Genomic DNA, 14820 nt, shown 5'->3' on the forward strand with positions numbered 1-14820 from the left:
ACTATTGGACTGGATGTGGCTGCTTTAGATAGTAAAGGGTTAAATTATTCAGAGTATTAAACTCCTTTGATTCACAGGTGTAATGTTTCATCCTCACCATTAATAAACAGACACGGTCACACACAACCAAGTGGATTACACATTTTATGAACAAGAACACGACAAACTAAGACATTCTAAGAGAATTGAAATTTCCACTATAAGCCAATTCCAAGGCACTTTTGGAAATCACAGGTTGTAGAGGAAATGCTTCATGGGGAATGATAAAGAGAGAAGACAAGAATTGAGATTCAAGCAATTTTATTGTAGAATTCCAAGAAAGGAATGCTTGGGAGTGGAAACTGCTCATAATGTCAACAATTTAACCAGGGGACTGTCAACAGACATACAGTTCAATATTGATTCTAAAAGTTGTGTGTGTGTGCGTGTGTGAGAGTATTTTTGTCTTTTCACCACATGATGGTTGTAAACGAGCATCACCTTCATACAAGCAGTGTTGTTTCTAATCTTCTATGGAAAAAAACGTATCTGGCCACAGGGAAATATTAACTTGCTTAGAAACAGGTGAGGGCAGGTGACAGAAAGGACATCCAATCACACAGAAAATCTGCCACAACAAATCCTGTTTGACCCACGCAAACATGGAAAAGTGGGTATTAAAGATGAAATATATATATGTATGTATAAATGCATATACAGGCACAAACACACATGCTCATACTTACATCCAAACACACAAATGTATATATATGACTGTGAGAGAGAGAGAGGAAGACAAAGTTGGAGGCCAAAGCCAGACAATAATCAGGGCATATTTTACCCTAATACATAACTGGTATTTAAGTTACCAACCTGTAAGAAATGAAATAATATGATACGAATAAATATATTACAGATTGGACTGCAATCGTCCCACGAATGCGGACTAAGGTCACAAAAAACACCTGATTTGTAAAAAAGCGTGTATTGATAGATTAAAATATTTACAAATTCCATCTCATGGCGCAATGAATAATGTACCTGACTAAGGATGAGAAGACTCCAGGTTCAAATCCTAGTGAGCTCACATTATATTTATAGGCATGGCTGTGTGGTTAAGTAGCTTGCTTTGCAACCACACACTCTCAAGTTCGATCCCAGTGCGTGGCACATTGAGCAAGAGTCTTCTACTACAGACCAATGCCTTATGAATGAATTTGGTAGATAGAAATTGTGTGGAAATGTATGAATGTATGCATGTGTGTGTGTGTGTGTGTTTATCTTCCACCATGGCTTGACAACCGGTGTTGGTTTGTTTATGTTCCATAATTTAGCAGTTCAGCAAAAGAAACTGATAGAATAAGTAGCAGACTTTTAAAAAAAATAAATACTGGAGTCTGATTTGTGTGACTAAAAATCCTTCCAAGCAGTGCCCCAGCAGGGCCAGAGTCCAACATCTGAAACAAGTAAAAGACAGGAATATTTACGTTGATTCTTCAAACTGGTCTTGGAAGTTCTTCAGTTCTGACTGCAAACTGTTGGCAACATCACGGTCTTGTTCTTGCTTCAACAAAGCCTCTCTCTTCAGTTTGTTGTATTCCACTTGTAAACTGGTCAATTCCTGTTGAATCATGTTGTTTCTGTCCAGGAGGGAAGTTTTCTCTTGGTCCAATAATGAGATCACCTGTGGAAATTAAAGATAACACTGAGTTGTATTGATTTCATCATCATCATCTTCGTTTAGCGTCCGCTTTCCATGCTAGCATGGGTTGGACGGTTCAACTGGGGTCTGGGAAGCCAGAAGGCTGCACCAGGCCAAGTCTGATCAGGCAATGTTTCTATGGCTGGATGCCCTTCCTAACGCCAACCACTCCGTGAGTGTAGTGGGTGCTTTTTACATGCCACTGGCACAGGTGCCAGACGAGGCTGGCAAACGGCCATGATCGGATGGTGCTTTTTACGTGCCACTGGCATGGGGGCCAGGCGAGGCTGGCATCATCATCACTTAATGTCCGTTGTCCATGCTGGCATGGGTTGGACAGTTTCACAGAGCTGGCATGCTGGAAGGCTACACCAGGCTCCAGTCTGATTTGTCATGGTTTACTGCAACTGGATACTCTTCCTATTTCAAACAAACACAACTGAAAACAATAACTCTGTCTTCGTTAAGGCAGAGGTAATGATATTGATGTAATATGTCCAAAAAAACAAAAAAATGTTGAGAAATTACCCCTAATTCCTCTTTACTCACCTGTTGCTTTTCATTTTCTGCCAATAACAAAGATTCGTCCCGTTCTCGTTGAATGGCAGCTAATGCTTCCTCAAGTTGTGCTTTCTCCAAACCTAATTGGTTGCCAAGTTCTTCTCTCTCCAAATTATGTTGGTGTAACATCTGCTCACGTTGAGATTTGAAGTCCAAGCATTGGCTTTCCTACAGAAAAATAACAAAACAAAATTATTTCTTTTGTCAACATGTCATCAGCATCGTTTAACGTCCGCTTTCCATGCTGGGATGGGTTGGACAGCTTGACTGAGGACTGGCGAGCTAGATAGCCACACCAGGCTCCAATCTGATCTGGCAAGGTTCCTACAGCTGGATGCCCTTCCTAACACCAACCACTCCGAGAATGTAGTGGGTGCTTTTTTTACATGCCACCAGCACAGGGGCCAGTCAGGCAGGATTGGCATCAACCATGCTTGAATGGTGCTTTTTACGTGACACCAGCATGGGAGCCAGTTAGGTGGCACTGGCATCGACTATGCTCGAATGGTGCCTTTTATGTGCCACCGGCACAGGAGCCAGTCAGGTGGCACTCTCTGTTAAAATACACTGCTTTGCTATCAGTTTTGAAAAATCTTTTACTTGTTTCAGTCATTTGACTGCGGCCATGCTGGGGCACCACCTTCAGTAATTTTAGTTGAATAAATCAACCCAAGTTTTTTTAAAACCCAGTACTTATACTGTTGGTCTCTTTTGCTGAACTGCTAGGCTACGTGGATGTAAATATACCAACAGCAGTTGTCACACGGTGGTGGGGGATAACCACAGGCACACACACACACACACACGTATGATGGGCTTCTTTCAGTTTCCGACTACCAAATCCACATGCAAAGTTTTGGTTGGCCCAAGGCTATAGTAGAAGACATTTGCTCAAGATGCCGCACAGTGGGACTGAACCCAGAACCGTGTGGTTAAGAAGCATATTTCTTACCACCCAGCCACTCCTGTGCCAATATTCGGCTCAATTGCTAGATGTTACAATTACCACAAATCAAATGGGTTGATAATCAATCAAAAATTCTACCAGGATCCCAAATGCACACACCCCACAACCTTCCACAATGCTCAGAAAAAAATTGGCCCCGGTGGAGGGGGGGTCCACACAACAAAACCTATTTTTTCCTTATCACTGATTCATGGTGTGATTGTTTCTTTTTTTAACCAAACACCTGGAATAAACAAAGGTAGATGTCCTAACAAAAATATTTACCTTTTCTCTGTTAAGTCGCTCGACATCTTCTTCATGAGATTGCTGTTCCTGTTTTAAGGCCACTTGAAGATCTTTTTCGAGCTGCTGGAGACGAGTATTAAGCAATTCTTTCTGTCTTTCGAGACGTTCAGTGTCTATTTCCTTGTCTTTCAAGATCCTTTGGATTTCAGCTGTATAAAAGCAAACAGGTTAAGAAAGTGAAGATTACATCATCATCACCAACCCCCACCATCACCATCACCATCATCACAAGTTTCAATGCCTACTCTTTCATGGGATAGATGAAATTCATTGAGGAAGGTTTTCTACAGCTGGATGCCCTTACTGTCTATTTCTTTATTACCCACAAGGGGCTAAACATAGAGGGAACAAACAAGAACAGACATAGGTATTAAGTCAATTACATCAACCCCAGTGTGTAACTGGTACTTAATTTATCGACCCCGAAAGGATGAAAGGCAAAGTCGACCTCGGCGGAATTTGAACTCAGAACGTAACGGCAGACGAAATACCGCAAAGCATTTCTCCCGGCGTGCTAACGCTTCTACCAGCTCGCCGCCTTATGCCCTTATTGTCACCAACCATCACCTGTTTCCAAGAAGGTTATTTACCCTAGTCCTCTCAACATGAATTGCACAATGGACAGTCATGATTTCATGAAAAACTGCAAGTGACGGAGACTGCTTATGTGATTGGTGACATTACGACTAACAAATGACGTTAATACAAAAGACACACATATACACATAGGAGCATTCTGTTCGTTATGACAACGAGGGTCCCAGCTGATAACTAAAGAATTAAAAAAGAACTGTTGAAAAGGCACAAGGGTATGGTTGCTCCTCTGTCAGCTATGATACTGATCTGTAGTATACCATAACAACAACAGCAACAATACTAAACAGTTAAAGGATTCCTCTTTCAGTTCTATATTTAAGAGATGAGGAATTATTTACATTGTTTACATTTGACGGATATTTGTCCTCATCTTGTTTGTTGTTAACACAACATTTCGGCTGATGTACCCTACAGCCTTCATCTGGTGTCTTGGGGGAAATTTCCAACAAGAGTTCTCATTCCTAAGGCATTTTTTGATGTTGTTGTTATTATTATTATTATTATTATTATTATTATTATTATTATTATTTTTATTATTCAGGCCACTGCCTGGAATCTAACTCGGAATCTTGGGAGTTAGTAGGAAAATATTAGATTTATAAGCCCTAAAATTCACTCCAAATTGCCCACGGGCATATGGTGTAGTGGCTAAGAGCACATGCTACTAACCCCAAGATTCCGTGTTCGATTCCAGGCAGTGACCTGAACAGCAACAACAACAACATCGAAAAAATACCTTAGTAATGAGAACCCAGGTTCAAAATTTCCCCAAGATGAAGGCTGGAGGGTATATCAGCCGAAGCATTGTGTTAACAACAAACAAGATGAGGACAAATATCCGTCAAATGTAAATAATGTAAATAATGGGGTCCGCTTTGTCTTACCTTGAAGATTTTCTTTCCGAATAATCATATCTTGATTTTCTCCTTCGAGCTGTTCTTTCCTTGCTCGGAGCTGAGTATTTTCCTGTTGGACCTCATACAAAGTGTTCTCTAAGCTGTCTTTGTCGGTTCTAATAGCAGCGATGACTTCGCTTTGCTGTCGGTTTTCCCTCTCCGTTGCTGTGACTTGAACAACCAGTTCTGCATTCTGTTGAGTCAGCTGTTCCTTGTCCTTGTTGATCTTCGAGATTATTGTTTTGTGACGTTCCAGTTCTTTGCGCAATGCCAGCAACTCTTCAGCCAGGGCCTGTTTCTGACGAGACAGCTGTACAAAGGAACAAGAAACAATAATGAAACAATGCAGGTGATATTTCTATAATAATAATAATAATAATAATAATAAATGCCCTGATGCAGTACCAGGCAGTGGCTCTTATGGCTTCTGATCTTAACTGATTGGAAGAGTTATCGTGTACATTGTTTTGTCTTGGTATAAAAGATGGGCTACAGCAAATATTCTGCTCAATACCACAGATTTGCTTGTCAGCTGTTTGACCATAACCAGTTGACCATGTCCCTTGGTGGATGACGATATGTGCGTCTCTGATCACGAGCAGAAGTAGTGGGGGAGCATCATAGCTATGTGTTGAGAGGAATTCTTTGGAGTTTGAATAATTCACCTCTGGAAACATGGGTGTTTCGTTCAACATCCTTAAACAACCCTTATTCAGGGACCTTTCGAGTGGGATGGGTTACTCGACCTGAAGAAAATTCTAACTGGGCCCCACCTGCAAGGTCATGTGCTGTTTATCTTGATATGAGATGACCATGTCCCGCACATATGGTTGTGAAGCATGTACCTAGTGTACCCTTATCAGACGGGTAGTCATGATGGGTATATTGGGCTTCGTATATTTTACCCCAGTGTCACTTTGATGGCATGCACTGCTCTCTCACTCAATAATAATAATAATAATAATGGCTTCAAGCAGTTATGGGAGGAGGGGATGAGTCGATTACATCGACCCCAGTGTTCAACTGGTACTTAATTTATTTACCCCGAAAGGATGAAAGGCAAGGTCAACCTCAATGGAATTTGAACTCAGAACGTAGCCTCGGGTGAAATACTGCCAAGAATTTCATCCAATGTGCTAACTATTCTGCCAGCTTGCCACCCAAAATAATAATAATCCTTTCTACTATAGGTACAAGGTTCCCAAAGTGGATAGTATCGCCCCTCCCTTCCTGAGGGGGTGGAAAATTCCAAGGGTGCGTTGAAGGAAAGTGGGGGTGATAATGAGGTAGTGATTCATGTAAAAACAAACAAATTAATTGGTTCATCAGGTTAAGTTTTATTTGTGAAATACAGTTGCTTTGAATTTGCTTCAGAAGGAGGTCTATGACATGCATAAGATCTGGTCATCAAATCTAAGTAGAGACTTCAAACTTGAAATATTCAAAGCCACAGTCGAACCAATTCTGCTATATGGCTCAGAAACCTGGACGTTATCAAAGAAGCTTGAGAGGCAGTTGGATGGAACCTACACTCGCCTCCTTATGAGAGCTCAAAATCTCTCGTGGAGGCGCCATCCAACTAAAATGCAAATATATGGGAAACTACCACCTGTGTCATCTCTTGTGAAAGGTAGGAGAGTCCAGTTTGCTGGACATTGTTGTAGAGCTGAAAAAGAAGTAATTTCTACTCTTCTCCTCTGGAAGCCATCTACTCGCAATACCAGAGGGCGCACACTCTCCTACCCTGATGTAATCTCCAGGGATACAGGCATCCAGCAACAGGACCTCCGTAATGCTATGATGGACCGTGAAGTCTGGCGTAACATAGTAAATTCCATTGTCTCGACCACGGTCGAACAATGATGATGATGATGATGTTTGTGATGGTTAGTTGCGGGGTGGGGCACTAGGTATGTGACCTGGGTGTCAAGGAAGTGGCAACCCGAAAATGCTTGGGAACCACTGGTGTGATGCAATAACTCTTATGGTGTAGCTCACATGAAGGGACATAACTCTGCATGCATCCTCTTCCATTTTCCTTGACTAACGGTAAGCTTACATTTCTAGTTTGTGGTTGAGAGTATTTGCTGCTACAGAAAGGCTATTCAAGCGGAGAAGAAATTACTCTAAAATATGCAAAAAAAAAAAAATGAAAAAAGAATTATTTCATGTTCTCTCGAACTTTCTAAATTTTTATAAAAGCAACAGTATATAATTCTCTCTAGTAAGAATCAAGTTTCTAAAACAGAAAGAGAAATTCTAAGGATTGCTTTGGTCCAGTGGTAGAACGCCATCATGTTCACATCAGATGTGGGTTCAAATCCGACCAGCAGCCTTTGACTTTACCTATCCAAAGGGAATTTTAACCCAATCACGTAAATAACACTCGTGCCGGTGCCACATGAAAAGTACCCAGTATACTCCGTAAAGTGGTTGGCATCAGACCAGAGGGACCACGTCAAAACAGACATGGAGTCCAGGCTGCTTTGCAACTGGCCAGCACCTGTCATACCTATTTCTTTATTACCCACAAGGGGCTAAACATAGAGGGGACAAACAAAGACAGACATAGGTATTAAGTCGATTACATCGACCCCAGTGCGTAACTGGTACTTAATTTTTCGACCCCGAAAGGATGAAAGGCAAAGTCGACCTCGGCGGAATTTGAACTCAGAACGTAACAGCAGACAAAATACCGCTGAGCATTTTGCCCGGCGTGCTAACGATTCTGCCAGCTCGCCGCCTTGAGCTGTCATACCATCCAACCCATGCCAGCATGGGCAATGGACGTTAAATGATGATGATTTATTTTCTATTGTTTATGGTTTTTCTACTTTGATTTCAACCATTAAAAAGAGAAAAACAAACAAACAAAAAAAGCTCATGCAAAAACGAAATAAAAGACTTATAATCCTACCGTATTCAATTGTTCAATAACTTCAGCTTTCTCTAAGTTGACGGCGTGAATCTCTTCTTCGAGCTGTCTGTGTGTCATTTCACTCAGATTCAGTGTCTGGTTGAGAGCTGGAGAGAAATACAGAATAGAAATAATATGGAAGGGAAACAGGAAAAGGCGCAGGAGTGGCTGTGTGGTAAGTAGCTTGCTAACCAACCACATGGTTCCGGGTTCAGTCCCACTGCATGGCACCTTGGGCAAGTATCTTCTGCTATAGCCCCGGGCCGACCAATGCCTTGTGAGTGGATTTGGTAGACGGAAATTGAAAGAAGCTCATCGTATATATGTATATATATGTGTGTGTGTGGTGTGTGTGTGTGTGTGTGTGTGTGTGTTTGTGTGTGTGTGTGTGTGTGTGTGTGTGTTTGTCCCCCTAGCATTGCTTGACAACCGATGCTGGTGTGTTTACGTCCCCGTCACCTAGCGGTTCGGCAAAAGATACCGATAGAATAAGTACTGGGCTTACAAAGAATAAGTCCCGGGGTCGATTTGCTCGACTAAAGGCGGTGCTCCAGCATGGCCGCAGTCAAATGACTGAAACAAGTAAAAGAGTAAAGAGTAAAGAGGAAATATTCAAATATGAAATATGAACCATCACCATCATTTAATGCTCAACCTCTATGCCGATGTGGGTCGGATAGTTTAATAGGATCCAATGGATCCAAGGACTGCATTGTGCTCAAATGATTAGTTTGGCATGGATTTTAGGGGCTAGTGGGGGTTTGTGACAAGAAAGTAAATTTGGCTGCTGAAAATCTACCTCAAAGAATTCTGTCTGAGCATGCTAAACCTATTTCTTTACTGCCCACAAGGGGCTACACACAGAGGGGACAAACAAGGACAGACAAACGGATTAAGTTGATTACATCAACCCCAGTGTGTAACTGGTACTTATTTAATCGACCCCGAAAGGATGAAAGGCAAAGTCGACCTCAGCAGAACTTGAACTCAGAACGTAGCGGCAGACGAAATACCGCTACGCATTAAGCCCGGCGTGCTAACGATTCTGCCAGCTCGCCACCTTAAACCATCATCATTTTAATGTCCTCTTATCCATGCTTGCATGGGTTGGACAGGATTTGTTGAGGCAGATTTTTCTATGGCTGGATGCTCATCCTGTCACCAACCCTTATGTTTCCAAGCAGGGGTAATATTTCCCCCATGGCCAGACAGGTTCTCACAGAATACTGGAAATGACCGACACTGCTTGTATGACAGTGACACTCATTTACGACTATTATATGAAATCAAGACAGACACAAAGACACACAAACGCACACACACGACAGGCTTCTTTCAGTTTCTCTCTTACAAAATACACTCATGAGGCTTTGGTCAGCTCGGGGCTACAATAGAAGATGCTTTGCTATGATGCTGTACAGTGGAACTGAACATGAGACCCTGTGATTGGGAAGCAAGCTTCTTACCACGTGGCAGCCATGCTTGCACTTGTAAAGTGGATGTCAAAATGATTATGATGATGTTGCTGCTTGTTTGTTGAGCGAAGTGGTCTTGATCCCAGTGGGAGAAGTCCGAAATGTGGTCCTTTGCTATTCGTAAGACCCACAGAAGAGAAAGCAGGTCAACCCCCGACACTGAGAGTATCAATGGATGGCTGAATGCGCATCCAGGCTCAGCGGTTGCGTAGGAAGTCGGGGACAAGAAACAGGAAGAAAGAGTGAGAGAAAGTTGGAGCGAAAGAGTACAACAGGGGTTGCCACCAACCCCTGCCGGAGCCTCGTGGAGCTTTTAGGTGTTTTCGCTCAATAAACACACACAACGCCCGGTCTGGGAATCGAAACCGTAGATCCTCCGACTGTGAGTCCGCTGCCCTAACCACTGGGCCATTGCGCCTCCTGATGTTGCTGCTGTTTGGACAGCAATGAGTTAGTTCTACAACCCATGGCACACATTTACAACAACGGCTAAGGTTGAGTGAAACCATTCGAAATTTAAGACTTCAAAAAAAAAAAAGAAAGAAAGCCCCCCACCTCCAAGAGCAGTATAATTCAAATGATAAAATCTGAATTGTTAATCCTTCAGCATTTAGGTCAGCTCCCCCCACTCCACCCCATGCTGCTAACTCTGCCAGTTGGCACTTGTTAAAAACCAATTATTTCAAGACAAAACAATACAAAACGCTGACAACTGAACTAAAAACTTACACATTTTCTCTGTATCCAAGTCCATTTTCTCCTGTTCCACCCTCACCAGCTCCTCTTTAATGCCAAATTTCTCTTGCTCCAGGGACTGCTTTTCACCGCTTAGAGAAACCTTTTCGTTTTCAAGCTGAAAATAGAAATACAGTTGGTATATTCACCTATAAGTGCAGGGTATTTGTAAACCACCCTAGGCTTGATAATATTGCCAGAACTGAATCAGCCTGACCCCGTGGCGTATGGTGGGTGATGTATTGGGTGTGTTTCTATACTCAATGTCCCTAAATTTCAAGCAGGAGTATAACAAAAGTTTTCCATTAAGATTTGTGATTAGATTAACGAGCAAGGTTAATTTATAATGAATTTGCCATTTTTGATGGGTGTGCTGCACATACCTAGCACACCCTGGATATTACATACATATACGTGTATGGCAGCGAGCTGGCAGAATCGTTAGCATGCCAGGCAAAATGCTTAGCGGTATTTCGTCTGCGTTACGTTGTGAGTTCAAATTCCGCCGAGGTCGACTTTGCCTTTCATCCTTTCGGGGTTGATAAATTAAGTACCAGTTACGCACTGGGGTCAATATAATCGACTTAATACCTATGTCTGTCCTTGTTTGTTCCCTCTGTGTTTAGCCCCTTGTGGGTAATAAAGAAATAGGTATTTCATCTGCCGTTACATTTGGAGTTCAAATTCTGTCGAGGTCAACTTTGCCTTTCATCCTTTCGGGGTTGATTAAATAAGTACCAGTTACGCACTGGGGTCGATGTAATCGACTTAATCCCTTTGTCTGTCCTTGTTTGTACCCGCTGTGCTTAGCCCCCTGCGGGCAATAAAGAAATATCTATGTATGTATATTAAAAAGGAGGGGTTGGGTTTGCATTGTAGTAGCAAGGGGTCATTGAGAAGGAGCTAGCAAAAGGGAAGGGAAGATGACTTAAAAATGTTCGAAACGTACTGTGCCACAGATGCTCAAGGGAATTATAGTGGACCCTCAATTTACAAATTTAATTCATTCCTGAGGGCAATTCATCACCTGAAATGTTTGCAAACTGAAACTCTTTCTACCAAAGGAAATTCAAGAGAAAGCCCAGCAGATACAAGCAGGGCTGTCCACAGAGCGAAGGCCAGACAGCAACTGACGCTAACCTGTTGATATTCCCAGTTTGTTGCCAACTGCCGTCGTTACTGGCCTGCGTGCTCTCGTTACTCAAGACGTCGTTTGTCACCTGAGACATTTTATGTTTGAAAAATTGCTTTGTAAACCAATTTGTTCTTAATGGGAGCCATTCATAGACAGAGGTTCTACTGTACAGGATTACCAATCGAAAGAGGTCAACAGTGGTTTTTGTATCAACAGTTATTTACTCAAAACAAACAACAACAACAAAAATGACATATGTTCCACGAAACTGTGTTGTATTTTAAGCCTCTTCTGTGAAGGAACTGACATTCTCACATGCAAACGATCGTGTTGGTTCATGTTGCTCAGCTGATTAATTACACAAAGTCTTTCTTAATTAGCAGCCAATATCTATATTTTTTTATCTTTTGCTTGGTTCAGTCATTGGCTTATGGCCATGCTGAAGCAATGCCTTAAAGGGATTTTGTTAAACAAATCAACCCTGGTACTAATGTTGTTCTTTTTTTTTTTTTAAATCTGATACTTATTTTATCAATTTCTTTTGCTGAACCACTAAGTTATAGGCAATGGAGATGTTAACAAAACAACACCTGTTGCCAAGCAGAAAGACGGAGACAATTACATATACAGACACACGATGAGCTTCCACACAATTCCTGTCTGCTAAATTCACACAGAAGGCATTGATCAGCTCGGGGCTATAGTAAAATAGACACTTGCTCAAGGTGCCACACAGTGAGACTGAACCCAAAACCACATGGTTGCAAAAGTGAGCTCCTTAACCACACAGCCATGCCTGTGTCAACACGGATTCCCCACGGGATTTTCCTTTCCCCTGTCCCTTGTCATTTATTTATGTACTGAAAGCACTCCGTCGGTTACGACGATGAGGGTTCCGGTTGATCCGAATCAACGGAACAGCCTGCTCGTGAAATTAACGTGTAAGTGGCTGAGCACTCCACAGACATGTGTACCCTTAACGTAGTTCTCGCGGATATTCAGCGTGACACAGAGAGTGACAAGGCCGGCCCTTTGAAATACAGGTACAACAGAAACAGGAAGTAAGAGTGAGAGAAAGTTGTGGTGAAAGAGTACAGCAGGGATCACCACCATCCCTGCCGGAGCCTCGTGGAGCTTTTAGGTGTTTTCGCTCAATAAACTCTCACAACGCCCGGTCTGGGAATTGAAACCGCGATCCTATGACCGCGAGTCCGCTGCCCTAACCACTGGGCCATTGCGTACTAACCTTTATATACTAACCTGCATAATAATCTTGTTCAGTTCTATTTTGTCCTGGCCGAGACTTTCATTCAAGGACTGAAGTTTCAGTAAATTATCCTGCAAGCCAGCATTTTCAGCTTTCAGTTTGTTCACTTCCACCTCGGTTTCTGACTTTTTCAGCTCAGATTTGCCCAGAATGTCAGCTAAAAGAGAAGAAAGAAAATTTTCATAAAATACTTATGCAAGTAAAATGCTCATTCTATTCTTACATCAGTGCTAGGGTGGTCTTCTCTATAGATTGGTGCTTATCAAATTATTGGTAAAGTTTCCAATCTTAAATTAGTAGAACACCTTGATTAGTCCATTACTTCTTAACCCTTAAGCATTCAGATTATTCTGTAAAATGTAAAGCTTATGTGTTCACACCATGTAAAATTAATCTTGTATCATTTCATGGCTTTGAGATTTCAATGATGGGATTGTTTATTTTTAAAATGACACAATAAGGTAGCTATGAATGACCATATCTGACTAGTTTGAACATAAGACAGGTAGAATATTTTGGGCATATCAGGCACAAATATTCCACCTTTTTTTGATGTTCAAACCAACCAGATCCGGCCCCCTCACACCTGTCCTACAATATCATTCTAAAAATATCCAATCACATCATCAAAATCTTGAAAATGCACAAAATGAATAAATTAGTGTTACATTTGACAGAGAAGTAAACTGAATGTTAAAGAATTCATCATCATCTAATGTCTGCATTCTATGCTGGCATGGGTGGGACAGATTCACAAGAGCTGGCCAGGCAGAAACCGGCACCAGACTTCTGTGTCTGTTTTGGCAGGAGTTTTACACCAGCCACTCAACAGAGTGGACTTTGTGCTTTTTACGTGGCACAAGCACAGGTGAGGTCAGTTTTGGCAAGTTTTTTTTTTACAGCTGGATGCCCTTCAAAACACCAACCACTTTACAGTATGGCCATGCTTGAGCCTAGTTATAGATGCACCTTATTTCAGGCTTTGTGCCTATAGTAGAAAGGATTATAATAATGGTTTCTGATTTAAGCGCAAGGCCTGCAATTTTAGTGGAAAGTTGGGTCAGATGATACCATTGACCCCAGGATTTGACTGGTGCTTGATTTCCTTGACTCATAAAAAGACAAAAGAAAAAGTAATATAGATCTTGGTGGGATTTGAACTCAGAATGTAAAGAGTCAGGAGAAAACCTGCAAGGCTTTCCCAACTCTCTAATGATTCTCCCACTCCATTGCTCTGTTGTAATAACTGCTCCAGACTTGGCACATGGCCAGCAATTTTAGGGAGAGAAGGATAGTTGATGGCACTGACCCCAGTACCTAACTGATCCTTTATTTTATCAACCCCAAAAGGATGAAAGCTGACTTAGGCAGGATTTTTTTGGTGGTGGTGGTCGTGGTGGTGGTGGTGGGGAGGAGGCAAGTTGATTACATCAGCTCCAACAACTGACTGGTTCTTTATTTTGTTGGATCCGAAAGAATGAAAAATAAAGTTGACCTTGGTGAGATTTGAACTCAGATATGTAGAGCTGAAAGAAATGCCACGAAGCAACTCTGCCAGCTCCGCCTCCTTACTCCACTTCGATCCCTCCAATACTTACCCAACTCAAACGACTTGTGTTCCTGTACTTCTTTCTCAAGAAGTGTTTTGTTCAGCTGCTCTTTGTTAAAAACAATCTCTTCTTTCAGTGATGAAATCTTATTCTCAAGTTGTTCTATGACTTTGTGGCTGAAACAAATGAAAATTTGAGATAAGTGGTGCTTCTAGACACAAAGGTTGGCACCAATATGTATGAGGTTATCTATTATTAGACAAGCTTAGGCTTGTCAAATGTCAAAGACATTTCCATTCTTCCAGAGTGTTAAACTAATAAACCTATTTGTTGTTCTTTCACCTGTCTTCGTCTTTTGTTTTCTGTAAATTTGAACTATATATACATAAACATATATGTTCTCAAGCAATCGATGTACGTGTGATCTTTCGTTATTTTTCCCTCTATACCTGTGTGAGTTATTTTCTAGAATACATTGTCTGGGAGACTTTTCTTATAGTAGAGGAAATAGCTAAATTTTTTGGCTGCTATTTCTAAAAGTTTGGTGTGTGGTAAAGTAAATTTTTTTACTGAACCCTAATTATATAACGTATTGTTTTAAATATACCGTAAATGGTCTTTTTATATACTGAACACTACTTGGTAAAATTATTAATTAATAATTAATTAATTTTACCCTTTTATTATTGACATATACATATATATATATATATATATATAATATATATATATATATATATATATATATCATCAT

At 41.3% G+C, this 14820-nt stretch overlaps 1 protein-coding gene across 1 annotated transcript in view; it reads right to left on the minus strand.

Moving 5' to 3' along the window:
• LOC115224742 (rootletin) overlaps positions 1 to 14820 on the minus strand; it is a 135695-nt gene that overhangs the window by 26479 nt on the left and 94396 nt on the right. Inside the window, exons 11-18 of the mRNA XM_036513695.1 lie at positions 14115 to 14242; positions 12510 to 12673; positions 10109 to 10232; positions 7905 to 8011; positions 4976 to 5297; positions 3474 to 3643; positions 2231 to 2410; positions 1467 to 1663 (exon numbers count right to left, since the gene is read on the minus strand). Coding sequence (XP_036369588.1) covers positions 1467 to 1663; positions 2231 to 2410; positions 3474 to 3643; positions 4976 to 5297; positions 7905 to 8011; positions 10109 to 10232; positions 12510 to 12673; positions 14115 to 14242 — 1392 coding nt within the window. The remainder of the gene's footprint in view (positions 1 to 1466; positions 1664 to 2230; positions 2411 to 3473; positions 3644 to 4975; positions 5298 to 7904; positions 8012 to 10108; positions 10233 to 12509; positions 12674 to 14114; positions 14243 to 14820) is intronic.

This window comes from Octopus sinensis, linkage group LG26 (genome assembly GCF_006345805.1).
Source record: "Octopus sinensis linkage group LG26, ASM634580v1, whole genome shotgun sequence".
NCBI classification, from domain to species: domain Eukaryota; kingdom Metazoa; phylum Mollusca; class Cephalopoda; order Octopoda; family Octopodidae; genus Octopus; species Octopus sinensis.